At 39.8% G+C, this 27,454-nt stretch overlaps 1 protein-coding gene across 3 annotated transcripts; it reads left to right on the top strand.

The window, feature by feature from the left end:
- Nucleotides 1–256: 256 nt before the first annotated feature.
- znf710a (zinc finger protein 710a) lies at nt 257–27,429 on the top strand. Of its 3 annotated transcripts, none has more exons than XM_051869963.1 (5): nt 257–576; nt 21,229–22,797; nt 24,164–24,355; nt 24,495–24,669; nt 25,619–27,429. In XM_051869963.1, the coding sequence occupies exons 1-5, from the start codon at nt 550–552 to the stop codon at nt 25,780–25,782; spliced, it is 2,127 nt and encodes a 708-aa protein (XP_051725923.1). In that variant the 5' UTR covers nt 257–549; the 3' UTR covers nt 25,783–27,429. The 3 variants fall into 3 exon arrangements, with proteins under 3 accessions (XP_051725923.1, XP_051725922.1, XP_051725924.1); XM_051869962.1 differs by lacking the exon at nt 257–576 and adding an exon at nt 18,841–19,207; XM_051869964.1 differs by lacking the exon at nt 257–576 and adding an exon at nt 18,877–19,207 and having other exon boundaries at nt 21,229–22,767.
- The last annotated feature ends 25 nt before the right edge of the window (nt 27,430–27,454 follow it).

Below are 27,454 nucleotides of genomic sequence, written 5' to 3'. Positions count from 1 at the left end.
AGGGCGCGTATGGCGGGAAAGTCACGTCGATGCATACCCTCTATTAAGTCCTCCAGAGTTTTAAATAAAACACGACACAATTTATAGTAATATTAATCACATAAACTATCTTTTTTAAGAGCTAATAAGCGTCTTTCCAGGGAATGTCTATTATAAAATATAATAAAATTGTGTATCCTCCAGTACTGAGTCTGTCCTATAGAGGGCAGTGATTCAGAAATACAACGCCAATTACCAATCGTTTCCAATCATTTGACTGAGTTCACATCACAAATCAACGCAGAATATAGCAACGGTAAACTTGTTTCTTTAACGTTCTTACATGAATATCTTTATCCCACGATTAAGGTTAATTAAGTGCAGCCGATGAAAACTGTCTTCCTGATCAGTGCTCGCTAATGGCTGGTCACTTTTGCTGCCTTCACGTGCTTTCAAGTCGAATAAGGCCTGCAAGTGGAGACAACGAATAACCAAACGGCGTCGTGTTTACTAGTAGGCAACCTGTGATACCTGAGTTCTGACGTTGGAAGGGGCGTGTCCATACTTAAGATGGCGGAAAGCAACCTGCAAATGATGGTAATAAATGATTTAGTAGTTATTTTAATTTATTTTATATTTAATTAATAGCATAATGATGCATGCTTTGCTATTTGCTTTTTGGGGGCGGGAAATGTAGATGCCATGCATTAGTAAATAATGTTGCTAGTTAAAAAATCATTTCATTGTTCATTTTGGTTTGCAGACCAATAGAGTACCTCAGAGATTAAGTGTTTTTGTAGGCAAAACCCAGAAGTGAGTTAGCATTTTAGGACTTCCGGTTCCATCGCCCTAAAATCTATGGGTTTTTTGAATGGGTTTTTGCTAAATCGCCTGAAATAAGGTCTGTGGTTAACAAAGCCTCTAAATATTTTCACGTTTTGATCTATGACATAAAACACACCAGTTATAACCCGCTTGTGATTTTTTTTAAACCTTTATTGTGTCTTAAAAACAGCGGTTGCTAACAAATTGCTAAAAGGGACTACTTCCTTTGGGACTTTAGACGTCATCATGACAAACAGGACATTTGGACAGCATTTCTCATGAAAAAAGTGGATAAGTATTCATACACAGCGCAGATCATAATCAGCGAGCATGTTTTTAAATAAAGTTGTTTTTTTAATAAAGTTTGAGGAAGCTTGGTAGTGGTGACGTTGATCTGCGACCATGGTGTGCTGTAGTCCGTTTATAGCCAACTGTTATCTTTTTATATCTGATGACTTTATTTAGGCTTAATAATGTATAAATGTTGTGTTAACTTGTAAAGATTATCTTGATAGACAAAACGTGTAAGTGTCATAACCCTTTGTTAAACACAGAGCTTATTTTTTTGCGATTTTCCAAAAGTCTGTGGGAAAAATGCATAGGCTTTCGATCGAGGGAACCCGTGCGCCGCTAACTTCCGGGTTGGCCTACAAAAACACGTCATCTCTGAGGTACTCTATGCAGACCATGAATCAAAATTGACAAATCTTGTGTTTTATAGAATATTGCAGTATGTATTATAAAAGATTTATCTGTGCACATCACTGTTTTTTTTTTTATTTTTTTTTATTCATGTGCCTTGTGCTTGTAATCTTTAATCAAAATAACTTCCCCTTCCTTTTGCAACATCTTCTCTGATGATGTGTTTTTCAGCATGAAGGCAGGAAAAACTGTCACTCACGTGATCTAACTATCCAATCCATTCCTGATGGACAAAATCAAGTCCCGTCCTACATTTTGTCTTGTTTGACAAACTGTTTCACTCTGATATGTCACATTAGGGAAGTATGTACTTCTTTTGAATAAGAACTTACTCCACGAAAAAAGTATGTTCTGAACGCACTACAATCGTCTTTCCATCATCAGTTGCTTAGCTTCTCTGTATATACAGTCTCTCATATACGGTTGCAGTCTCTGAGCTGTTTGTTTTTAGTAAGCGTCCTACTTTACCATGGTATCCAACTGCATCAAGTTGCAGATCACTTTCTGCACTCCCGTTGGACCATATGCAAAAACAGTTACAGGATATGCAGTTGTCTAAATGTATATAACTGTAATTGTAACATCTAACAAGGTAGTTTAGAAAATTATCAATTATTGAAATTATCACAAATACAGATTGCAGAGATGACAGTTCAAATTGTAACTATGTCTTGAGACTAATGTGCCCATCATGTGGAGTCTGAGCACATGAATGACTAAGCAAAGTCATATTTACAAGTGGGAAACTCGGAATACTAAATGATAAACGTGTTGTGGTGTTGAAGGGGGTGTGTCAATTTGAAACACTGGAAACACTAGCCATGTTTTCTAATGTTTTCTAGCCATGGAAACACATTACCAAATAAATTTCTCAATGCGCAACAAAAATTTTTTTGTTGACCTTGCCTCAGCATTGGATGTGATTGGATAACTGCACTAACCAGCGGATAAGCTATGTTTCCATCACCCTGTTTTTATGCGCATTTTGAAGTATTGCTTCAGAAATGAGTGACGGAAATGGCAAATTTCCGGGGGAAAAATCCCTTAATTCGCAAAAACGTTTTTACGCTCACTTGAGGTGGTTTTTTGACTTGTGTGAAAAGGAGTTTATGCGAATAATGGGAGATGGAAACGCATTTGCCAAATAAATTCTGACGTAGCAAACATTAACCCCACATGACTAATCTGCCGTTTCCGCTGATGGTGTTTTGTTTACTGTTGGTTACTAGGTTACCAATACCACCATCATCCGTTCGATCAACTTTATGATGTAAGATAGAAGAGCTTCAGTGGCTTCCCCAATTGCAGCAACTTAGATTTTTATTACAGATATTTTGCACCAATTTTCCAGGAAGTGACGATTTTGTTCTCTTGAACACATGGGATGGAAACAGTGCTTTATTCGCAAATGTTTTATGCGATATTCCAATTTTGCACACAAGTAAAGTTCACAACTTTGGATGGAAACGGCTGCCAATCTATAATATCGATCAAATAATATATCTATTTATAAAACGGTTAGTTCCTGTCCTTGATTCTGATTGGTCAGTAGCTGTGTTTTATTCACGATAAAACATGGCTATGACCGCTTCAACCAACGGTTCTGTGTATCACCTTAGCAACCACTCTTAGCAACGTAAACTGTATGTTCTCAATTTATATTGTTCATTGATGTTTATTGTATTATGTAGAAGAGTGTTATGAGAAAGTGTTTGATTGAGCGAGTCTATTACCTGCATTCAGATTTAGCATTTTCCTTCCGGTCAGTCCTATGTTTATAATAAAAAATCTGTTTAAATGTCTAATGTATTATCTTGTCCTTTTAACAGTTAAGGGGTTTTCCCATGACTGACAGTCGCAGTCAAAGCATTTGTCAGTTGCGTCTTGATCTGTGTTCACAACAATTCAGTTTTTTCAATGTAAAAGTCTTCGTTACTGACTGACACACTCATAAAAGCAGTCTTTGCCGCCATCTAATGGCGTAATAATGTAATGTCTGTTGCTGTTCACGGTCAGGGACTATTTTTTTTTTTCCGTCGGAAGGAAGGCTTTTAGTAAGAGTTTACTTCATGAAAGTTGCATTGATACATATTTTTGGCTTTAATATTTGTATTGTGTGGTAACCATTTTATAAAAGCAATAAGGCACTCGAGGCTAGTGCTGTATCGTGAATAAGTCATGGCTGAAGGGGTTGCAGAAACTCCGCTTCGCGTCGTGCCTAACAACGCCCTTCAGCCGTGACTTATTCATTTATCTTCTCGTATCTTATTGCTTACATATAGATCAGTGAATGGAAAGCAAGTCTGTAGTGAAGTTAATCTTAATCTTTTCTTCCCTATTGTGATGCATATATTGTGGTGAGTGAAACAGCTTCTCGAACAAGATAAAAAATGTAGGCAGAGACTTGATTTTTTCCATCAGGAATTGATTGGATCTTTGGATCATTGTGGTTTGTTATTGCTGTGATCTCATGTGAATGACAGGTTGTCCCACCCTCACACCAATAAACACATCAGAAAAGAGAAGAGATGTTGTTGCCAGATGAAGGGGAAGTTATTTTGATCAAAGATTATGAGGGCACTTTTTTATATAATTGATGTGCACAGATAAATCATTTGTAGTAAATTGCAATATTCCATAAAAAAGAATTGTCAATTCTGTGACTATGAATGACTTAGCTTCTCTCACATGTACTTGAAGGCAGCAATAAAACCTGAGTGAGACTTAAATTGATTCACCAAGTTAGACCAACAACCTTTCAACATGGTGGAGAAGAGAACCATTTCAGCTGTGAATGGTAGAAAATTATTGATGTAAAGCTTCCTTGTTAGCTGTTTTGCACATGCAAAACTCACTGCCACAAGGCTAAGGTGTTGTGTGTGGTTCACAGGGCTTTGATATGTGATAGCTAATGTGTTCTCAGTGGTTTTAATTTTTGCTGTGCAGTTGCATTGGGCATTGCTGGGTTGCTAGAGTGTTCTGGGTGGTTCCTTAGAGCCCACCTTCACATATCAGAATCACCTGCACCGCAGCGCACACATAACACAATGAGATCTTGTGTAGTCCATAATTTATTAGGTTATGTTATGTGAGATTGTATGGGGGATAACAGCCCTGCCTTGCTTGTCTTAAACAGGTAGTGCTCTGCACACTGTACAATTCTCCTTCATTGTCTATCTCCCAACATCTATTATTATTGGTAGTCGCATGCAGTATAGCCAGAGTGTATATGGAAGGTCATTGTTTTCAATTACAGATTGCATTTTCGATACCCAGTATCAAATTGTTTATCATGACATGTCTGCTGGCAGGAGGAGAACAACTATATGGTTGACAAGCTTTTCCAGCTAGCTTGGATAAATGTGTTACCTTACTATACAGTGGCTTGGTGATAGAACTGCATATATTTTAATATAAATTCTGGATTATTGTATTTTCATTTGTGGAAATATTAGCCCACTTAAAAGGGAAATCTATCATCATTTACTGTTCCTTATATCGTTTCAAACCTTTATGACTTTCTTTCTTCTGTGGAACATTAAAGGAGTTATTTAGAGAAATGTCTCTGTGTTTTTTGTCCATATACAATGGAAGTGAATGGTAACCAAAACAAGATATCTTCTTTTTGTTCTGCAAAACAAAAGAAAGTCCTACAGGTTTAGAACATCATGAGTAAATGTTGACAGATTTAGTCAGACATTTGTACGTTTACACAACAACGATGTACTAAAAACAATTTTTTTGTGTGTTTGTGTGTGTTTTGCATACAGATGTCAACATCAAAATGATCCCCATTCATTCACATGGATCCGTGAAAATGACTAAAAACACTGTCACTCTGTAAAGAAACACTACGTGCATATGGACCAAACACAGAATACGCAAGCGCATGACGTCACCGTTTTCAGAAATCCACGTTTTAGGGTAGGTTTATGACAATGATGTACTAAAAATGGAAAAGATTTTTTTCTTTGTACAGATGACAACGTTATCAAAACTATCCCCACTCACACGGATCCGTGAAAATGACTAAAAACGCTGTATTATGCTGCCAGACAAGTAGTTGGCGACGTCACTTTGTAAAGAAAGACTACGCACCTGCCCAAATGCATTCTTTTACAGAGCACTTGCACCAAACGCGCATGCCTTTCCACCTTATTTTTTACAGTTTACTGCACTTCGATATTCTTCTTGTTATTTCCCTATAGCGGCTAATAAATTGGAAGTCTTACACATTCACAGAAAACACCTTACCTTCGCGTTGAAAAATAAGGTGGATAGACTAAACACGTAATATGCATGTGCATGCCGTCACCGTTTTCACAGATTCGTGTTTTTGCAGTTTACACGGAGATGACAACGGTGTCGTTTCAAAAACTTGCACTATGTTTTCAAAAGTTTGCGTTTTCAGGCCACCAAAAACACCTATTGTCGTGTAAATGATAGGGATGAGCGCAACGACTAATTATTTAAATGGAAATTTTGCAACCGACTAGATTTCCCGCCAGATATCCTCAAATAAAAGTTAGTCCACATAAGTCAGCACGTAACTAACAGTAAACATAATATATAAAGACCTTATGCCTTTTCGGGTGGTGCTTAATAAACTGGTAAACTTTATATCCGTAATCAACTCCAATGAACTGTAATAAAGTGCTCTCACCTTCATTACTGCCGTATCCAGTATCACTCTGGAGACTGTAAGCTGGATCACGAACAGATCTATCCTTGAGTAACAAATTTTTAGCACAACCTCTGTTTTGTATTGTCCCTTTGTATTGACATTCATTCACAAAGAAGTCCGGTGTGAAATGATTCGCGCAGACATAAACGAATTTCGGTAGAGTTGAGGGAGCATTTTCTTCGAAAACAAAATTAATCCACCTCGTCTTCAGCGGCTCAGATTTAGGGAGTAAATGGAGAAAGCTATGTGGATTAATCCATCCAGCTACAGAACACCTAAAACGCTTGGGAGACATTCTCGTCAGGGCAGCAATGGCGGACTCGCTGTGAACTCGCTCAGGGCGGTTCTATGTTAAAATGGCAGTGTCTGTCAACATTCGTGGGCGGGGCCTCTGGCTAATGTGACGTCACATTGCCAGGGATCTGGAAACAGCTTGTTCTGAGACACTGCTTATGACTGCTTATGGGGATTTAAAAAAAAAAAAAAAGGAGTGGTTGGATTTTTATCGTTATAGGGTGGTTGTGTACACACACTGCCAACACACATTTATATCCAAACACCATGCAAAAGTGAATTTTGCATAATAGGTCCCCTTTAATACTGCAGAACAAGAACTCATTATGTCAGTGTGAAATAAACAGTTCTGGAAATGTAGAAATGAAAGTTAAAGCTCCAATCTCCTCCTGAAGATTTTCCGTTGGTGCTTCAGTGACTACTTCGCTCAGAGAAGCTGACAATCTCAGCTGTCGATCATGACGTCAAAACCCACATTTTTATAGCATCAAATAACTAACTAAAAACAAACTTATTTAAATAACAAACACTTTAACTAACATCAGCATGATAAAAACTGCCTAAAATGACAGAAACCATCTTTGGAAAAAAATATTTGACATGTAATTTGACTGTTTAGTTTGTCTCACGTCCTATTACATTACATGGAGAGGGCGGGGTTTACCATCCACCTAGGGGTGATCGAGATGGTTTGGCTTCACTTTTCAGGACTCGTGTGGCACGCTTGGTTCACACAGAGACAACCATTTTCAAAAACTTGCACTTTGAACTCCCTTTTTCACAAGTTTGCATTTTCAAGCCACCAAAACGCTGTTGTCGTGTAAATGAATGGCCAAAACGCTAGTCAGTTAATTAATCTAGTTAACTGCTCTAATTTTGCGTCTCTGGAAAATAGTGATCTATTATGTTGAATATCAAAGGTTTTTGTGTCTATTTGTTAATGAGGGATTTGATGGCACATTCATGTTTTGTGGAGTAATTAGCAAATGTTTAATTTCCATTAATAACACATTTGCAGATGCATCATCCTGCACATTCTAAACTTAATATAATCTAAATATGTTACAGTTTAAAAATAAATGCACATTGTAGTCATCTTTCCCCCATCTTACCCTAAATTATTTAGATTTATTTAGACTTGCATGCAAAGGACATGGTGTGAAGTTTTGACTTTGGTCTTAAAATTAGAACCCTCCTTGCAACTTATCACAGATTTATCTGTCAAGAGTATGATGAAATCTTGTGATAGATGTGTAGAGATGGACTTTATAGCTCAATGCATTTAAACCAGATAAATGGTTCATTTCTGCCTTCATCAGTATGTAGGCTGGTTAAGATTTTCTTCTGCTATTAATTTTATGCCATTAAATCCATATTTAAAAGGAAAAAGAAAAAATACAGTTTTTTTTTCTCTCACTCTCTCTCTTTTTCTCTCTCGCTCAGCGCTAGCCTTTGCTCTGCTTCTTTTTTCTCTGTCTCCCCCTCCCTCTCGCTGTCCCTCTTTCTTCTCTTTCTTTCTCTCTGGCTGCTTTTCATTCCTGTTTCTCTTTTCATTGTTTTTTTTTTTTCCTCGCTTTTCTTTAGCTCTTTGGGACCTCTATTTCTTCTCTTCCTCTATTCAGGTTTTCTTTATTCTCTTTTCTGAATAGTTGTGGTACTTAAAGGGAAAGGGGAAAGGGAAGGAGCAGGGGAGGGAGGTTAGTTTCAGTCAGATCTCAAGCATAACACTTCCTCCTACTGCAGTCAGTCTCAACCAGACTACACCAGGGACTTTTTCTTAGTGTGTTTTGTGTAGCGACTATACATAAAGCGCTCAGTTTAGCCCTAATGAAACACCCTCAGGTGCCTTTCTGTGCATGCAAACTTGTCTCATTTTGAATAATTGTACGCAAAAAAAAGAACAGGGGGTATATTGTGTCTCACTGGTTTTCTTTGTTGTCGAGGTTGTGATATATTGCTTCATGTCACTGCTGCAGTTGTGTATGAGGACCGTTATCTCCTCATAGGAGGTGTCTATGGCTCACAGGGACATCTTCATCACAGCGCTGAGCTGACAGGCCACCGTATGTCCTGCTACATAGCACATTTTCAATAGGAACCATAGGCAGAGCATATGAAAGAACCCTAGAGGTGGCAAAACATAAGAAATCTCACTTTCTGTTATTAGAGTCAACATAAAATTAAAATTAGGGCTGGGTAAATTTGATTTGAGTCTAATTCTTTTGGTCATTTTTCAATCATAATGTGTATTTTGCTACATATGAAAGATATTCACTGTCAGTTAATGCTGTAAATTCTAGAAGTAATCTTGTAACAAGAGGACCCAAATTATGCTGATTATATAACCGATATAATAATCATTATAATATATAATAAGCAACATGACCAAAAACTCATATGGATACCAATTTAAGCAAACTTCAAATTGCATATCTTACATTGTGTAAAATTATAAACTCATAAAAACTTCAGTTATAAATGCTCATGAAAGAGTGTAGAAAGTCTTTTTCAATAATTTATTAGACAGGCTCATAAGAGTCATTTGTTCGTGAATCTGGCCTGACTTTGCTTTTGATTCAGTAAAAATACCTGGTTTAAAAGAGTAATTTGTTTGTTTGTTCGTCTGTTTTAATGATTCATTAAAAGGACCAGCTACAAGTCATTTGTTTGTGAATCTGACACTGCGCTGTGAGGTTTTTGATTCAGTAAAAAGAGTCTTGCATTTATGAATCAGTCTAGACTAGTTGTACTTTATGTCTCACTAAAAAGAACCAGTTTAAAAGAATCTTGAATTGTACTTGCTCAGTGATTCACTAAAAAGAACTGGCTCATAAATGCCATTTGATCATGATTCAGACACAGAGCTGTGCGTACAGTAGACACTGGCACAGAGTAGAAGATCGATTTTGGGATTTTAAGAATCAAGATCGTTCAAAATCTTGTTCTCTGAGGTCCACTTATAATTTTAAGATTTTTACATCAAAAACATCTAATTTAGAAGTGATAGGTTATTTTCTATCCTGTTTTTGACACTCTCTTTGAAACACCTCGTTTTGATAGGCTTGCTGTAGTGTAAGTAAACGCCCACTGCTATGATTGGGTAACAGTTTTGCATATTAAAATATTTCTAAGCATCCCCGCTACACATGTGAAATTGTTTTGAAAACTTCCGTCATACATGTTTGTGCCAGAGTCTGATCCTGAATCAGAAGACAAACCTGTCACCTCAAATACCAGGGATACTCATCTGTGACAGCTTGGTAATTAATCATCTTTATTTATATTTATTCCTTATGTATTTGTAAGGTAGTTTTTACATTATATTAGTGTTTAAACTAATACACTACAAAAAGGTCTTTATCTCTTTACATAGTACATTTGTCAACCATGAAACATTAATGCGTATTACATGCTTTAGAAGTCTTGGTTGTGGCAAATAAAGTTTAAATATGGTTGATAGGATAACTTGCGGTGTTTCTTGTAAACAAAATATGAATGAATGTACCATCTTTTGTCACACTGTCATCCTTATTCATCGTTCATCATTTTCAGTAAAGTAAAAGTAAAGTGAGTACGTATCAAACAATCTGTAACAGACAAAGCAATAGACATGGTAAAAACATTGTTACTGACAATTTTGTGTTGTGATATTACTGTCGGATCCAATATAGTCGGCACTGCATCATCTTTTATTTTCAGTCTCTCTGAAAAGTCTGAATCGAGCAGTGTCTTGTTTAAAAAATGAATCCACAGTAAAATGAAGCAAATAAACGAACAGTGCCTTACTGACGTGATCTGAAACTCTGTTAAAAATAAAGTTCATCCATGCTTTCCTAATGTTCAGATCACTAGGAAGGCAATGCGAAGACTGTGTTTTTGCAAAACTTGGCACTGCAAAACATCTTGTGTTCCTCAGAAGCAGCTCTATCGTTTTGTTGCTCGTAATCCTGTGTTTGTGTCTTTCCCGTATTTACTCCGGGCGGGGCTAAAGAGGCAACAATGTAGAAGTGGGCATTGATCATCTTCTGCAGAGGCTTTCTGTGACGTCATACTGAGACAGACTCTGAAATGAGTCATTTTGGCAGCTTAGTTTCAATAAAACCTGTTTTTGGGAGGAAGTTTTGAGTTCTGAAACTTACAGGATGTTTATGTGTTTTATATGTCAAAAGATCAAGGAAAAATTTTCAAAATTGTTTGGCTTCATAATCTATAAGCAACTTGCTCTTCTTCTGAAATGACATTTCCACTGACATCACTTGGGCCACATATAATGTTGAAGGGATAGTTCACCCAAAAATGAAAAATCTGTTATTAATTACTCATGTCGTTCCAAACCCATAAGACCTTTGTTTATCCTCGGAACACAAATGAAGATATTTTTGATGAAATCTGAGCGATTTCTGTTCCTACATAGACAGCTACTACTACGACGCTTCAAAAAGTTCATAAAGAGGTCATAAAACTGATCCATTTGAATCGAGCAGTTTAGTTCAAATTTTCTGAGGAGACTCGATCACTTTATATGATGAACAGACTGAATTTAGGCTTTTATTCACATATAAACATTCATCAACGCACACATTAGTTTGTACACATTAGTTAGTGGTAAAAAGAAGCTTAAGCATGTTTGCTTGATGTGCAAAAACCAATGAGGTTCATTCTCATGTGTTACGCATTATGTTTTCGCGCTTCCGGAAGAACCAATGAGGTTCATTCTCGTGTGTTAAGCAGCATATTTGAGCTTCCGCAAGAGGTTTGTTCTCGCGCATCAAGCAGGTTCAGCTGAGCTTTTGCTTATGTTCCCAGATCAATGTTTATATGTGAATAAATGCCTAAATTAAATCTGTTCATCATATTAAGCAATCCGGTCTCTTTAGAGAATTTGGACTAAACCACTCAATTCATATGGATTAGTTTTACAATCTCTTTATGAACTTTTTGAAGCATCAAAGTGTGTTGCGTAGCTGTCAATGGAGGGACAGAAATCTCTCAGATTTCATCAAAAAGATCTTAATTTGTGTTCCAAAGATGAACAAAAGTCTTATGGGTTTGGAACGACATGAGGGTGAGTAATTAATGACAGAATTTCCATTTTTGGGTGAACTATCCCTTTAACCAATATCCAAATAGCTACTTAGGCATGCAATTCTTATATGCAATGTCAACTTTTCACACTCCAATCAATTCCCAATGTCCTATCCTAAATCTTTTTTCATTGAATATCCCATTTCACTCAGAAATGCATCACATTATGAAAGTGAAATGGGTTGCAAACAGTTCACTTGAATTTAATTATAAACACATCACATAGACATCTGCACCATGCTGAAGTAACCGTAGCGAGATGAGGACACACGATATCGGGTTTGATTCATCCTGTAATTCTTTTCACGCCAGAACCTTCCTAAAGCTCGAAGAACAGAGAAGCAGCCCAGGGATGAGCATTGAAGAACTGACCACTCTGTCTAGCACACATGTAAATGAGAGATTGTGCCAGTGGAAATGAAACCGGGGATTGGACGACTGGAAGGTGATTAAAAATGCAGAATTGATAGGGCAACAGATGAAACTTTTTTTTCTCTCTCTCTCGCTCTCCATAAGTAAGAAACTGAAAAAAAAAACAGCATGATGGAATGGCAGGCTTGAAGGGGAGAGAAAGGTGAAAGACAGATGAAAGTGAAAAGAGATAAAAGCCGGAGTGAGGAGGGTGTGGGATAAAGCAGGAGGAAGGGAGGCAGAGATGAAAGCAAAATGAGAAAGATAAGAACAGAGTGAGAGAGACAGAGAGGGAAACGGAGGGAGAGATAGATAGTGTACAGCGCAGAGAGAGGGGTAACCATGGAAACAAGAAGAAGGTACAAAAGAAGAGAGAGACAAAGGGGTTTTGATTTAAAAGAATGAAACTTGGGAGAAAGAAAAAGTAATTCAGGTTGAAATTTGTTACCGTGAGGTGAGGGAGAAATACAAAAGAGCACGAGCTCGCGCGGAAGGATGGACACTTTTTCCCGTGCTATTTATGAGACCCTGCAAATGAGACTTTGCCTACGGTCAGGCGCGTTAGTATTTACAGGCCTCTTCATTTGAGCGTATATGAAATTGGATGTGAAACTAGGCAGTCAGACTCGTGCCGTCAGTCCATTTAACTGCCATTAGCAGGATTATGAGATGAAACGGCACGGGAGGCAGGAGGCAACTGTTCTCTTGAAGGCAGCGGCGGGAGTCAGTCGAGGCTTTGACCTCCCAACCTCAGACCGCAGGGAAATGCACACATGCAGAGGAGTGGCGCTCCTGAATGCTTCTAGGCCCAACACAATGAACTTGTGCCTTCACAGCTGAGTTTTTGCAGGGTGTGGACACCCGCCTCATTCAGATGCATACAATATAGCCTCCAATGTTCATTCAAATTTGTCTATCTTCATGGAGCCAAAGCCAGACATTGCTTCTTCTTTTTTATTATTCTGTGGTTTTTGAGTCTCTTGTGTGTCTCTTTTTCTTTCTATCTCCCTCCCTCCCTTCCCCCTTCTCTCCTGTCTTTCTCTCACTGTCTCTTTCCCTTTCCTCTTTCTGTTTCTCTCTCTCTCTCGCTCACTCTCCCTCCCCCTCTCTCTCTCCTCTTTCTCCTTCTCTCGCTCTTCTTCTCTCTCTCTCTCTCTCTCGCTCTCTCCCCCACTCTCCTCTTTCTTTTCTCTCTCTGTTCCTTTTATATCCTGTGCTGAATGCTCTCCTCCCTCAACTGTCTTTCTCTTTTCTATTCACTCTATTTCCTCTCGGTAGAAACATTTCTTGCCCAATATTCTGTCCAACATTTTATCTGTAACCCCCATGCTGAATGAGGGGGGTAATCTTTTATTCAGGATTTGGAGAGCCTCTCTTCTTTGCATCTTCTGTGTTTGTGTTTGTGTGTGTGTGCGCGCGTATCTGAGTGCGATTTTTCTCGGACAAGCTGCAATGAAAATACACAAACATTGAAATCAAGAGCGCAGGATCATCAGGGCCGAGATGCAACTTTGCGTGAATGAGATTAAGACTTCCAGTGAAGTGCTGTAGGATTGTAACTCGGTGTTTGGATATACTAGCTGCCGCTGTCTAACCTCATAACATGTTCACACAAGTGGACAAATGATTTAGAAGTTAATTTAGAAAGGAACTAACTGCTGGCAGTAGTGTCTGGCTTGGGGTCAAAGGTTATGTCCATTGAGTTTCTGTGGTTAATAAGTGGCAGTGCTGGTGTGTGTGTTCTGGGCTCGGATGGGGGGGAGCTGAAGGCTGGCTGTATGCGCTTTAACACCTCACAAGATCTCCAATAAACCCATTCTCGAGGCAGCACAGAGTAATAATCTGGTAGCTTGGATGACAGGTTAAGATCTGGCTTTCTGCTAATTCATGTTTGTTTGGTTCTGCCCATATTAAAAGCTTTTGAAAAGATTGTTTATCATGGAGACATGTTTAGATTAACATGACAGCATAGTAGGGAAAAGTGGGAAGTAAATCTAGTTTTTGTCATGTTATAGGCCTATTTACACTTGGATTTACTTAAAAAAGCAGTGTCAAGTGGTTCCACGCAACTATATTAAGTCATTTGTACAAATAAAAATTTAGTTGTATGAACAAAAGAAATTCGAGTAAAGCTGACAAAATTTCTTTGAGTACATACAAATCATTTGAATTTGTCGCTGTTACATAATATTTATATGTGCAGTTTACTTAATGTTATATATAAAAGTTTATTACATGAGGTGAACACATTTATTGACTTAATTTACTTTATTAAAGGATTAGTTCACTTTCAAATTAAAATTTCCTGATAATTTACTCACCCCCATGTCATCCAAGATGTTTATGTCTTTCTTTCTTCAGTTGAAAAGAAATTAAGGTTTTTGAGGAAAACATTCCAGGATTATTCTCCTTACAGTGGACTCCAAACGGTTTCAGTGCAGCTTCAAAGGGCTTTAAACGATACCAGACGAGGAATAAGGGTCTTATCTAGCGAAACGATCAGTCATTTTCTAAAAAAAAAATAAAAATAAATGTATATGCTTTATAAACACAAATGCCCGCCTTGCAAGTGCTTCCGCCAGACCGCCTTCTGTATTCTTCAAAAAGCTTACGCTGTATGTCCTACACCTTCCCTATTCAAGTTACGGAACTAATGCGGCGCCAGTTCCGTTTTCGCGTAATTTAAATACAGAAGGCGGTCTGGCGGAAGCTAGATATTTGACTTCATAACTTGTTTAGGCTAAATATAGATATTTTTCTTACACAAACGCATCGCTTCACTTCAGAAGGCCTTTATTAACCCCCCGGAGCTGTGTGAAGTACGTTTATGATGGATGGATGTGGATGAAAGCTTTTTCTTCAGCTCATACTCATGGGCCCTGTTCACTGCCATTATAAAGCTCAGATGCGTCAGGATATTTATTAATATTCTATTACGTTCATCAGAAAGAAGAATGTCATATACACCTAGGATGGTTTGAGGGTGAGTAAAGCTTGGGGTAATTTTCATTTGAAAGTGAACTAATCCTTTAAATTAACCATTTGCTCTACAAAATGCACTCAAAAAAATAACACATTGAACAAACTCAATTTAATTGAGAGCAAGAATTCCATCCTAAACATGCGTATATGAGTGCTCACTGCCACTCTTCTACATAATGGTAACCACAAAATTCAAAAACATTACAGAAACTCCTCTAAATGTCCAACGTAACTGAACATTAAACACTAACATAAACTAACATCATCTTTGCCTTTACTGAAAAACACATAAAATAACACTTTAATCCCTAAATTTACTCTCCTAATGCAGTCCCTTGCAAAGCATGCTGGGAACTACGTGTCCACTGCCCAGTTAGTTATGTCAACATTCATTTGTGCGTTTCACTCAGCAATGTTAAGTTGCCTGAACAAACACTTAAGTAAAGCTAACAATACTCATTTTTAGTAGAAACAACTCAGTTAAATTAAGTTTATGTAGTTACATGAGTTTAAGTAATGTGAACAAGGATGGTTTGAGTAAAACTAACAACAATGAAAGTTCTCTTTTTTTTTGTGTAGAAAGCAAAAAATTAAAATATGTGTGTGTGTGTTTATATATATATATATATATATATATATATATATATATACACACACACACAAACAATTTTATTCTGAAATGATACATTAAATTGACCAGAAGTGACGATGTCAAATAAATAAATAAATGCTGTTTTTTAAAACTTCCTATTCATCAAATCCGGAAATATATATATTTCCAGAAAGAAAGAAAAAAAAATTAAATCAACATCAATACTTGTTCAAATGTATATGATTGCATAAGGGATTCATCTTATCTTCTTTTTTTAAACATTTTTTGCCTTCACTAGTTCTTTTTAAAAGGTTGTGTGGTTTGATAACAGAATTTTAAAATAAATCCCATAATCTCTCTTATTTATTATGCATGCATAATAATTTGCAAAATGCATTTTAGCTTATCACACCACAGGACACGTCACCTTTCTAAAAGTATGTCATGTCAACTACACATATCTTATGTTGGTAAATTTAATATAAAATCATGTAATTGTTTAGTCGTAAAATATTACTGTAAATGCAGAGTTTCCCCAAAATCGTACCTGTGGGGTCAAATGTGCCAGATGCTTTAGATTATGCTGTGTCAGTGATTTAACTAATAGTGGGTTTTGTCTCCAAATTCAGGAAAAAAATACTCTTTCAAATACTGTTAAATGAAATGCTGAATATATTCAAATATTCTGAATATTAAACTTTTTCTTACCTGTCTTAAGAAAATGTGAATAATGTGCATCAAAATAAGACTTCAGAATGGTATTGTGCATTTGTAAATTGTTTTTTTTTTTTTTTCATTTATGTTCACATTTTTATTTGAAATGTAAATTGTTCACATAGTCCCTTTTGATTCATCTTGCCCCTTGAAATGATACAACTCACATTTTTTAAAGTAAAATATCTAAGGTCAAATTTTTCTAATTTCAATTGAGAACAGACATCCTGAAAAAAATATATTAAATGTATTAGTATTTAATGTATTAGAGGACAACTTCCATAAAAAAAAATGGCACAGTTTACCCCACTCTCTACTTTTGAATTCACCTCTCCCACACACACAAATTGCATTAAGAGTTGAATAACTTGTGTTTGTGCCACACCCCTTCACCTTCATTGTGTCATAATGAAAATGTTAGTATGTGCTGGTGGAGGGTTTCAAGTTTCCCCGTCGCATCTCCGCTCAGGTCACGTTAGCACTGAGAGTTTTGGGAATTTAAAAACGACCTCGCATCCCAGTCAGATCTCAGCCACTAACCCAACCGGTTCAATCCCGCTTCCCTCAGTATCATTCACACTGCCGCAGAAAACAATGCACTGATGCAGACAAAAGTTCCCTATTGCTTCTCTTCAGGCAGAGGAGAAATACACAAACCATAAGTACAAGTGTCATGTGATACGCGCACACACACATACACTTGTCGGTTAAAACCTGTAGATGGATTCCCAAACCACACACCCCTCTAAAACACAGCTACACAAACCTGTGGAGAAGCAAAGACACACACGTGCAGAAGAAACTAGTAGGCGTTCATTATTCATCATGTATTCTTCCCTGTGTGTGTGTGTGTGTTAGGGCTGGTTCACACAAGTCTGATACTTCTGGGCAAATGAGGTTAGGACAGGTTTCAAGCCATTTCTTTTCTTTTTTAAGGGAGGGGGGAAAACCCATGGGCCTGGATGGGTATTCTTTCTTTCCCCTAACTTTTGTTGTCTCCCCCTCTTCGTTTTCCCCACAGGCGGGCAGCTCTGTGTTGTTTTATGTACACGTCCCTGGCCGTTTCTTCTTCCATGTGGATTCTTTGTCTTTTGCGTCTTATCTCTTTGTTTCTTCCCTTGCACTCTTTCTATTTTCTCTCCTCTCTCGCTCTCTCAACTTCCTGCTATCTCTCCCCCTCACTCACACCCTCCCTCAATCTCTCTTTATCTCTGTCTGTTTCCCTTCGCTCCCTATCTCTCTCTCTCTCGCTCCCTGTCCTTTCTCTTTTCCCTCCCTCCCTCCTTTCCTCTCACGATCTCTCACACGCACACACATCTTTCTCTCACTCAGACGCACATATACTGACTCTCCTACAATGCTTGATTTTCTCTCTCTCCTTCATGGATTGCCCTTTCCTGCTCACTGATGAAAAATGTCCTCCACTCTTCTCACATACTGACGGTATACAGCAGCACAGTCCTTCACTCAGGTGTGTTCCATTCCATAATAGAGGCTCTTTTGTGGGACGGCCAGCCTACATCCCGGCGTTAATAAGCTCACGGGAAGTGTTAGAGTAATCCCATACCTTTTCCGTAATGAGGATGAGCGGGAACACCTCAGCACACACCCGGCAACGGAGCGCGCAGGTAGCCTATCACGCGCTCCTCCTGACAAGAGCAAACCAGAACTTCAATAGTTAATATCTTTCCTTGCTGTTTTTCCCTTTTCCTCTCTTTTCCCCTGCCCCCCCTTCACTCATCCACTCCCCCTCTTTTTCTCTTGCTGATGAACTCCTCTTTTTTATTTTCACACTCCACCATCCCCCTTTTTTTTCCTCACTATCTCTCTCTCAGGCTGCTGAAACTCTCTCTCTTTCACTGCATTCTCTTTTTCTATCTCTCTTTCAGTCCCCCCACCCCCTCTCGAGCGCTCTCCCTCCCTCTTCTCTCTTTCTTTCTGTCTTTCTCTCTTTTCTTTGACCTCATCTTTTCTTATGCTTTGCTCTCCCTCCCCCAGTTCCTCTCTTCCTTCTTTTTTGCTGCATTCTCTTCTTCTCTCGCCCTCCCCCACCTCTTTTCTCTCTCTCTGTCGCTCTCTCTCTTTCTATTTCTCTCCCATTCACCCCCCTTCCCTTCCCTTTTCTCTCTATACCTCTCTGTCTCAGTCCCCCTCCCTCTTCCTCTTATTCTCTCTCTCCCCCATGTCTGTCTCACTCCCTCCCTCTCTTTCCAAACTGCTTTTCTTTCTCCTTTTCTTTCTTTTGTCACTCATTTTTTTGTGCGCACTGGCTCTCAGACATCGCACAGGCGTCTTGCGGCTTAATTATTTGAGATGCGCAAATAAACAGACCTGTAGAACTCCTCCCGGAAAACATTTCAGCATATCTCACTCACTGTCTGTCTTGACACCGACAGACACACCTCCAGTGATTAGAGATCACTCTGTGTGTGTGTGTGTGTGTGTGTGTGTGTGTGTGTGTGTGTGTGTGTGTGTGTGTGTGTGTGTGCGCCTGCCGGCTTGAAACATGTTTGCTATCATCTCCAAAGCGAAGAGAGGACGTACATGTGCTGAGAAGTGAGCTTTTGTTAGTACGAGAGAAATATGTTTGTTGAAGGGTCACGCCGTATGGAGTGTGTGCGTGAGAAAGAGAGATAGTGAATGCGCGAGAGAGTGAAAGAGAAAGAAAGAAAGAGATGGGGGAGTGTGAGGAAGGGAGGGCAGAGAGACGGAAAGAAAGAAAGAAAGAGAATGGAAGAAATAGGTTTGTGTGTGTATGTGTGTGAGAGAGGCAGGCACAGTCAGTTCTGATAACAGCAACAGTAGGAGGAGGATGAGCTTGGCTCCGCCCCCTCTCCCTCACGCAGTTATAAATAGGAGCTGGTGTTTTTTGCTCCTCTCACTTCTCTTGAAGGATGAGGTCCCTGAAACATCTCAAACATCACACCAGGAGTAATGTGGTGAGTGCTCAACCCAAACATACACGCTGCCCGAAGCGGCATGTGTTGATATATTGACTCGAACTATTGGTTAATTGCTGTGTTAAAGTTTGAAACTCTGAACTGTGGAAATGAAATAACTTTTTTCTCCCTCACAGAATACCGCAAGAGTGTCATTTATACTTTAACCTTTCTCTCTTTTTCAGTCTAGCCTCTCTACCTCCAATGCAGTATCTCTCTGTGGTTTTCTATCTCTCACACTCACAAACACACACAGCTTGATTCTGTGCTAGTCTTTACACTAGCTAGCGTTTTTGTTTTTTATCTATTTTTATATTCACTTCAGCTCTCCTCATACAGTCACGGCTGCTATCTTGCCCGACTGGCTCTTTCATTTGTCTTTCTGTCTTAACACTCCTTCTCTTTCCTTTTCCCTCCCTCCTTCTTTCTCATTTCTCACCCTCTTCTTTTCTCTCTCTTTCTGTCTCCTTCTTAGTTTCAGTCTTTCACTCCCCACACCCCTCCCTCTCTCTTTATCTCTCTGTTGTACTCTCTCACTCACTCAGTTTCTCTTAGTCTCTCATCCCCCGCTGCCCCTCCCTCTCCCTCTTCTTTCCTCTCACTCTTTCTTTATCTCTCTTTATCTTTCTTTCCTCACTCCCCTCCCTCACTCAGTCACTCAGTCTGTCTCTCATCCCCCAGTTCCCCTCCTTCCTCTCTCTTCCTTCTTTCACTTGCTTCCTCAATCACCCTTTTTCTCTCACTCACTCACTCACTCTTTTTTTCTGTCTGTTTCTCCCTCCCTCTGTCTGACTGCTTTAAAAGCAGTAATTATAAATGACATGGTTATCAGGGCATCCAGGTTCCCCTTCTCATTTCTCGTTCTCTCCTCTCTCTCTCTCTCTCTCTCTCTCATCACCCCCCCCCCCCCCCCCACTTCTCGTTTTCTTTCCTCTGTCTCTGCTTGTCTGTCTCTCTTCCTCTGTTTTACAGCTGTCAGTCTCTCCCTCCCTCTTTCCCTTGTGTATGCTTGTTTTTGCTTAAGCTGAAATCCGTATTTCATGGCTTTCTTTTTTCAGCAAAAATCAAGGTACCAGCTTGTTAGAGGTGATAATGTACGTTAACTACTTTCTGAGCACATACACAATTACTTGTGTGAACATGACAGTGATTGGAGCTTTCTGGTAATCTAGAACAGAGGTGTGGTAAAGTTACCCTAAACTAAGATTTCAACCAAGTTCCCCTTAATTAATGCATATGTAAATAACATAATCATCAACCTCAAAGGAACAATTTTTCTCCTTAGTGCTGCAACGAACTGAATCATGTTGGCTTCAGCCAATCTCTGAAGTCTTGACTGGACTCACTTATGTTGCTGGTACTGCTAAAACTTCACTGTCCAGCCTTTTCATCGTCAGCAGTGGCAGCGCTTGACCTCGCAGGAAATGCTGTGGATAGTCCACGGATGTAGACTTCCCGCTCGGACCCAGACACTCTTTGTGCTTCGTGTCCTTTTAAAGACTGTGAAGGAAGGAAGCATGGCGCTTGAATATGTCTGTCTTATCTAAAGCAATCTCTAGTGTACACAGGCAAGGCGTTGTCAGAATATGTCTCTTGCTTACTGCTGTGAATATATATGTATTATATGTAGTATAATTTTGATTTCTTTGATGAGAATGTTCACTATTTCACAAAAAAAAAAAAAAAAGATCAGGTAGAGGAAAGATTTCAGAAAAAAACATTCCTGCCATGTTGCCAGAAATTGCCTGATCTGACTGAGCTGTCATTTAGCTCTAAAGCAAATCCTTAAACTCTATCCCAACAGCTTTTATTTGTTGCCCCGCATCAGTCAACTTCGTTGTTCTGACACTCATGTTGATGTGACGCTATTGCGCTGACTTGCCATGACAGTGTTGCCATGACAGCGTTAGCCAGACTTTGTTGCTACGAGTGTATTGTATTGACGCTTGCAATGACAGATGTATACACTGATTCTGATATCATGAAATATTGCTAAGACGTGTTGTTCTCTCCATTGACAGGAAGAGCAGGAGGTTCCTCTGGTCCGCTGCTATTCTAAAGTGATGGAGCATGCGGTGGATGTCGGCACTCAGACTGACCCGGTGGTGGTCCTGTCCCTTGCCCAGGCTGCTGTGCTGGGCCTCATATCTCAGAACGAAATCTTCGGAGCCACAATTGCCCCAAACGGTTTCTACACAGGAGAGGGACGTGAAGGCCCTGCTCCCCCTGCAGAATCCATGGAGTATGAATATGCAGATCAGCTAATTGGAGCCAATGGAGACTATCTATCCGAGTCTCACGGGGAGAACAGGAGGCCAGATGGGCTCTACGGGGCAGAGCGCAGGCGACCTGGGCCCCGTGGGAGGACCAAGAGGCCCTTGATTGAAGGAGAACCGGAGGAGTCCACGGAGAGGTCTCTGGACACATCGAATGAGGTGAAAGGAGAGAGGCCTGAGTTCCCTAGCCCCTGTTATCTCTCGAATCCCCAGCAAACTGACAACGAGCCAGAAGTGTTGGACCTAGCACCTCAAAGAGTGCCAATGAAAGAAGAGCAGTGTAACAAAGGCTACCCTGAGTCCTCGAGGGAGCCAGCAAGCAAACAGGTAGACTCTGAGACTCAGTCTCAAGGCCACCAAAGCCCTGTGGGGCATGGAAAGGCATTGGTGGAGTCCCCCCGGGAAGGACGGGGAAAGCAGGAGGAACAACAAGAAGAAGAGGAGGAGGAAGTGGAGGAGAGAGCGCTCAACCTGAAAACTACAGAGGAGGATGTGAGCCCAGCAATGAGGCGCTACTATGAGTCCAGCGTGACGGCGTATGAGGCTGCTGAGATGGGCCTGCCGGGAGATTATGAGGAGGGCGGACAGGCCATGATGTGGGCGGAGGGTGAGAACTCCTTGGGTAGACGGATGCAGATCGACCGTCTAGATATCAACGTGCAAATCGACGAATCGTACTGTGTGGATGTGGGCGAAGGCCTAAAACGCTGGAAGTGTCGCATGTGTGAAAAGTCCTACACTTCGAAGTACAACTTAGTTACACACATCCTCGGTCACAATGGCATCAAGCCACATGAATGTCTGCACTGTGGAAAGCTCTTCAAGCAGCCCAGCCACCTTCAGACGCATCTGTTGACGCACCAGGGCACGCGGCCGCACAAGTGCACCGTCTGCAAGAAGGCCTTTACCCAGACCAGTCACCTTAAACGGCACATGTTGCAGCATAGCGACGTCAAGCCTTACAGCTGCCGCTTCTGCGGCCGAGGCTTTGCCTACCCTAGTGAGCTGCGTACTCACGAGACCAAGCACGAGAGCGGCCACTGTCACGTCTGCACGCAGTGCGGCATGGAGTTCCCCACTCACGCCCACCTCAAGCGCCACCAGGTCAGCCACCAGGGTCCGACGACCTTTCAGTGCACCGAATGTCATAAGTCCTTCGCCTACCGTAGCCAGCTCCAGAACCATCTGATGAAGCACCAGAACGTGAGGCCTTACGTCTGCTCGGAGTGCGGCATGGAGTTCGTGCAGATCCACCACCTGAAGCAGCACATGCTTACACACAAGGTACTGACACAGCAGGCCCTCGAACACAAGGTACTTAAACCTCATTAGTTTTTGTAATCTTCCCGCAACCATCCTATTAGAATTGACTCCCCAGTGACTTTCAGATCCAGATCCACCTACATTTCAAACCAAACGCTACATATTCCCCATAAATCCGTAGGTTATTGTGTCATCTTCAGCTGTGTCTCAGGTATTGCCGCAACAAGTTTCAGTGTAAATGGAGCTGTCTCTGTCAGTCCCTTCCAGCCATCCAACCCTGCCATTAACTCTGTCCCTTGCACTAGTATGGAGCTGTTTTGTTTTGTGTGTGCTTTGTGCAGTGAAGTGTGTCTCACATGCTGATACTTCCTCCTTTCATTTCTCACTCTCCATGAGTGTGATTCATCTTGTCATGACTGCAGTATCAGTAAACAGAATGTGTCACAGGTCAGCAGGGTTATAAACAAAAAAACACATCGGCAGTTAGTCATTTCTTCAGCGTATATATCAACAGTTGTCTAGTTTGGAATCCATTTTTAGATTTATTGCCATTAGAGATAACGACTGAATGAGAACACTAGATGATTTCAGTTAGTTGGGTACACTATATGGCCAAAAGTAAATGGACACCTGAATACTGCACCTGTATGTGCTTTATAATTGCCAATAATAGGGATGTTGGAACACGAATAAAGGAATTTGATACCATTCGGACATGAGCATTAGTGAGATCAGGGGTGTTGGGTGATGTGGCCCGGTCAAAGTTGCCGTTCCAGTTCATCCCAACAGTGGGGTTCAGATCTGAGTTTTGTGGGACCACCCCTAAACTATTACCACAAAGTTGGAAGCGCATAGTTCTCCAGAATTGTCTTCACTGAAATTTAAGGGTCCAAACACACTAATTAAATGCGCTTATGGCCATGTAGTGTAGATTCAGTGTAGTTCTTCATAGCACATTCTGAAATAATAAGGATGTTTCCATGTATCTTAGGTCAGCAGTATTCCCTGGATACACTGGAAGTGTTCACTGAATAGTCAAATTGTTAAGGCGAATGTTTAACCCTCTTCATTTGTTAATGTTTTAGCTTGGTGGAGCATCAGCGCTCACACTGCAGCGTATACACGTCTATTTACCCTGCAGCATTGCGATAACAACAGTGAATGAAGTATGTGTGCGTGAATTTCTTGCTCTGTATTATGAATTCTAGTGAGCGAGCAAGACAGGCACCCTGCTGATGGATTCAGCTGCGCTTATGACAACTAACCACTTTTTCTCATTCAGCTGATGCCAGTGATAAATCATTTTTCCTCCTGCTCTCAAAAGCGAATAAAAAAAAAATACACGGCTAATTATAAAAGTTACTTTTAAAGTGATTGAATCATATCTAAATATATTACCGTTGTCTTTCTCTCTCAGGGTATGAAGGAATACAAATGCGACGTGTGTTCTCGTGAGTTCACACTTTCTGCGAACCTGAAGCGACACATGCTGATTCACACCAGTGTGCGCCCTTTCCAGTGCCACGTCTGCTTCAAGACCTTTGTTCAGAAGCAGACGCTTAAAACGCACATGATTGTCCACTTGCCTGTGAAACCTTTTAAGTGCAAGGTGGGTACAAAGAACTCTTCCATGCACAGTACAACCCTGCTGGAGTCCTCCGGGCGGTCTATATTTTTCTACTTGATATGGCTGTGCATCAAACATAGACCTCTAATAGTTCCAGTATTTTTTTTGTTTTGTTTTGTAGGTGTGTGGGAAGTCCTTCAACAGAATGTATAACCTGCTGGGTCACATGCACCTTCATGCCGGTAGCAAACCCTTCAAGTGTCCTTACTGCACCAGCAAGTTCAATTTGAAGGGCAACTTAAGTCGACACATGAAGGTGAAACATGGAATCCTGGACACCTCAACTGAAGGGCAAGGTAATATGCAAATTATACTTACTCATGACTCTTGCAGTTCTCAATGTTATCGAAAATTAGAAACGACAGGACAGGTATAGCCTAGAGGTTTATAGAGCTGCTTGACTCTCTGTGGGTTTATAGGGCGGAAGTTGAAAAAAGTAAATGCTAATGCTAGTAAAAGTAGCAAGACTTGTGATATATATTTGACTGATTCCGAGATTTTTGTCAGTGATTTAAAGGGTTAGTTCACCCAAAAATGAAATTTCTGTCATTAATTGCTCACCCTCGTGTCGTTTCACATCTGTAAGACCTTCGTTCATCTTCGGAACACAAATTAAGATATTTTTGATCAAATCTGAGAGGTTTTTTTCAACATAATTACCACATTCAAGGTCCTGAGAAGTAGTAAAGACGTCGTCCACGTGACTACAGTGGTTCAACCTTAATGTTATGAAGCGCCAGCATCACACGCATGCGTCGTGCTGCTCACGTGAACAGCGTCGGCCAATACTGAGTCGGCGTTTGGACGTCATAATGGAATCGCTGCACTGCGTAGGAGAATGATGGTAGAGAAGAAATTGTTGAATAAAGTCGTTATTTTTGTTTTGTTTTTGCTTCATAACATTAAGGTTGAACCACTGTAGTCACGTTGACGTTTTATCGATGTCTTTACTACCTTTCTGGACCCATTAAGTGGTTATTACATTGCTTTCTATAGGGGATAAAAAACTTTTGGATTTCATCAAAAATATCTTGTGTTCTGAAGATGAACGAAGGTCTTACGGGTGTGAAACAACATGAGGGTGAGTAATTAATGACAGAAATTTCATTTTTGGGTGAACTAACCCTTTAATTTCATGAAATTATAAAGTATTTGTTAACCCCCTGAATTCACATTGTGACAAAAAGAAGTGTTGAATCTAATCATGCCAGGCTTACATTTGTGCATCTCCATTTCCTTTCTCAGATGCCCTGCCTGATGCGGAGGGTCAGGAAGATTACGAGGAGGAGAGCTTTGATTACAGTGAGAGGGAAAATCTAGCCAGCAACAACGCACAAGATTTGGCAAAACTCGCCAAAATTAACTACTACAACTACACCAAGGTTGCTGCTCGCTACAACACGACTTAAGCAGCGGACTGAGACACTAAAATGTGGTTTGAGGGGGTGAAAAAGACTGCAATGATCATTTCTGTAGTACTCTTGGCTCTGATGGGAGCCAGTGAGGAAATAGCCATCATGAAGTGGATGTGCACTGGAGCCCATTTTGGGTCTGTGAAACAAAAGTGATAGCAGACTGAAGCTTCATTTTAACAATGTCATTTCACATTACGGACCATCCTGAAGAATAAAGGACTGTGTGTGTAAGTGCTGTTCTTTTTGAAACAAACGTTCCACTTTTTCCCATTACAGAATGCAGTTTTTAAGAAGTATATAATTTCTGAGCTACATTCAATGGGGCAGTGGAACGATATGTACAGATATAAGAAAGCACTTAATCTATACAGACAGTCCACAGCTCTTTTAAACGGATAAACCAAGACTGCTGTTTCAGACCATTGATCTTGTTGGTGGTTTTACTGTCCAGCAAGTTAGATACCATTTTATAGGAGTTAACCAAAGCTGACAAAGTGCAAATAGGTCTCATTACATGTTAACTTCCCCAGCATTTAGTTTTTAAGCATACTGTGACTTTTTGTTAAGGTTCTTCTCCAGCATTTTTCTGATGGGCATATGTTGTTTGTTGCTCATTGTGGATTGATTTGAGTTTGTGGAAAGGTTTTTCAGTGCCTATTTTTTTTTTTTTTTGGCATTTAATCACTGTATGGCCTTCTGGATATTTTTGTTTGTTTTAACATTATTGCAAATAGTATTTATTGTTCAATGTTTCTTGGCATTCACAAGTGTAAATACATTGCCAATGTTCCAGATGGGCAGAGTTTATTTCAAATTTAAAATATAGAAGCTAAGTCATGGGTTTAGTTAAATTTGGGCGTAATTGCATTATTTACCCAAGTGCATTGTTTAGTCCATCATCTCTAAAATACAAGAATCTTCCATCTAAATTATATATTTTCCCATCTTTAGTTCGATGAATGTAATAATACTAAGATTTGTCCCTTTAAAGCATTCAATATTTCACGGAGCCATGCGTCAGCAAAAAAAAAAAAAACTTTAAATATTTTCTTCATAAATCTCTGAAATGTTTTTTAGTTTGCAGTCTGTTCTTTACTACTTGTGTTATTGTACTACGTACCAGCTAAATTCATTTTATTTAAAATGTGATCTAGCATTTTTTTTTTTTTTGATGTGGATTAAACTCTTATTCCAAACCTCATCCAATTTAGCATCCATTTGACAAAACCTTGTAACATGTACTGCATCTTTCACAAAGTCACCAATACTGGTTGAATTTTGAAGAGGATGCCCTAAAAACACTGGACAAAAATATTAACTGCCCTTGTGTGTGCAAGAGAGTGTCTCATCCATCATTCCTGCGCAGAGCTCAGGAGTGATGAACGACAGGCTGCCGACATGTGACAGGGCTCGAGACCCAGCAGAGACTGATTGGGGAAATTCACCATGTATTCTCCATCTAGCTAAGAAACTCAAAATGTTAATGTGAAAGATGGTGCATTTTTGTTTTAAATGGTTGTGTCCTTGCATTTTGGGCTGTTAGCTCCAAGCTAAGCAGGAGTTTTAGTTTTGTATAAGCTTTCAATTCTTTTGTTGCACACTGATGTGAATATGTTGTTGATAAATGTCTGTTAAACGTTGTGCTCTGGACATTACTGTAAATTAA

The sequence above is a fragment of the Ctenopharyngodon idella genome, chromosome 18, assembly GCF_019924925.1.
Source record: "Ctenopharyngodon idella isolate HZGC_01 chromosome 18, HZGC01, whole genome shotgun sequence".
Taxonomy (NCBI): domain Eukaryota; kingdom Metazoa; phylum Chordata; class Actinopteri; order Cypriniformes; family Xenocyprididae; genus Ctenopharyngodon; species Ctenopharyngodon idella.
Note: the sequence above shows the minus strand (reverse complement) of the source record. Positions and strands in the feature narration are given on the sequence as shown.

What these genes read in the sequence shown, in the direction of transcription:
- znf710a (XM_051869962.1), top strand. Translation starts at nt 19,163, where the DNA reads ATGAGGTCCCTGAAACATCTCAAACATCACACCAGGAGTAATGTG. An exon ending in ATCACACCAGGAGTAATGTG is followed by an intron (nt 19,208 to 21,228) that starts GTGAGTGCTCAA and finishes CTCCATTGACAG; the next exon opens with GAAGAGCAGGAGGTTCCTCT. An exon ending in CACCTCAACTGAAGGGCAAG is followed by an intron (nt 24,670 to 25,618) that starts GTAATATGCAAA and finishes TTCCTTTCTCAG; the next exon opens with ATGCCCTGCCTGATGCGGAG.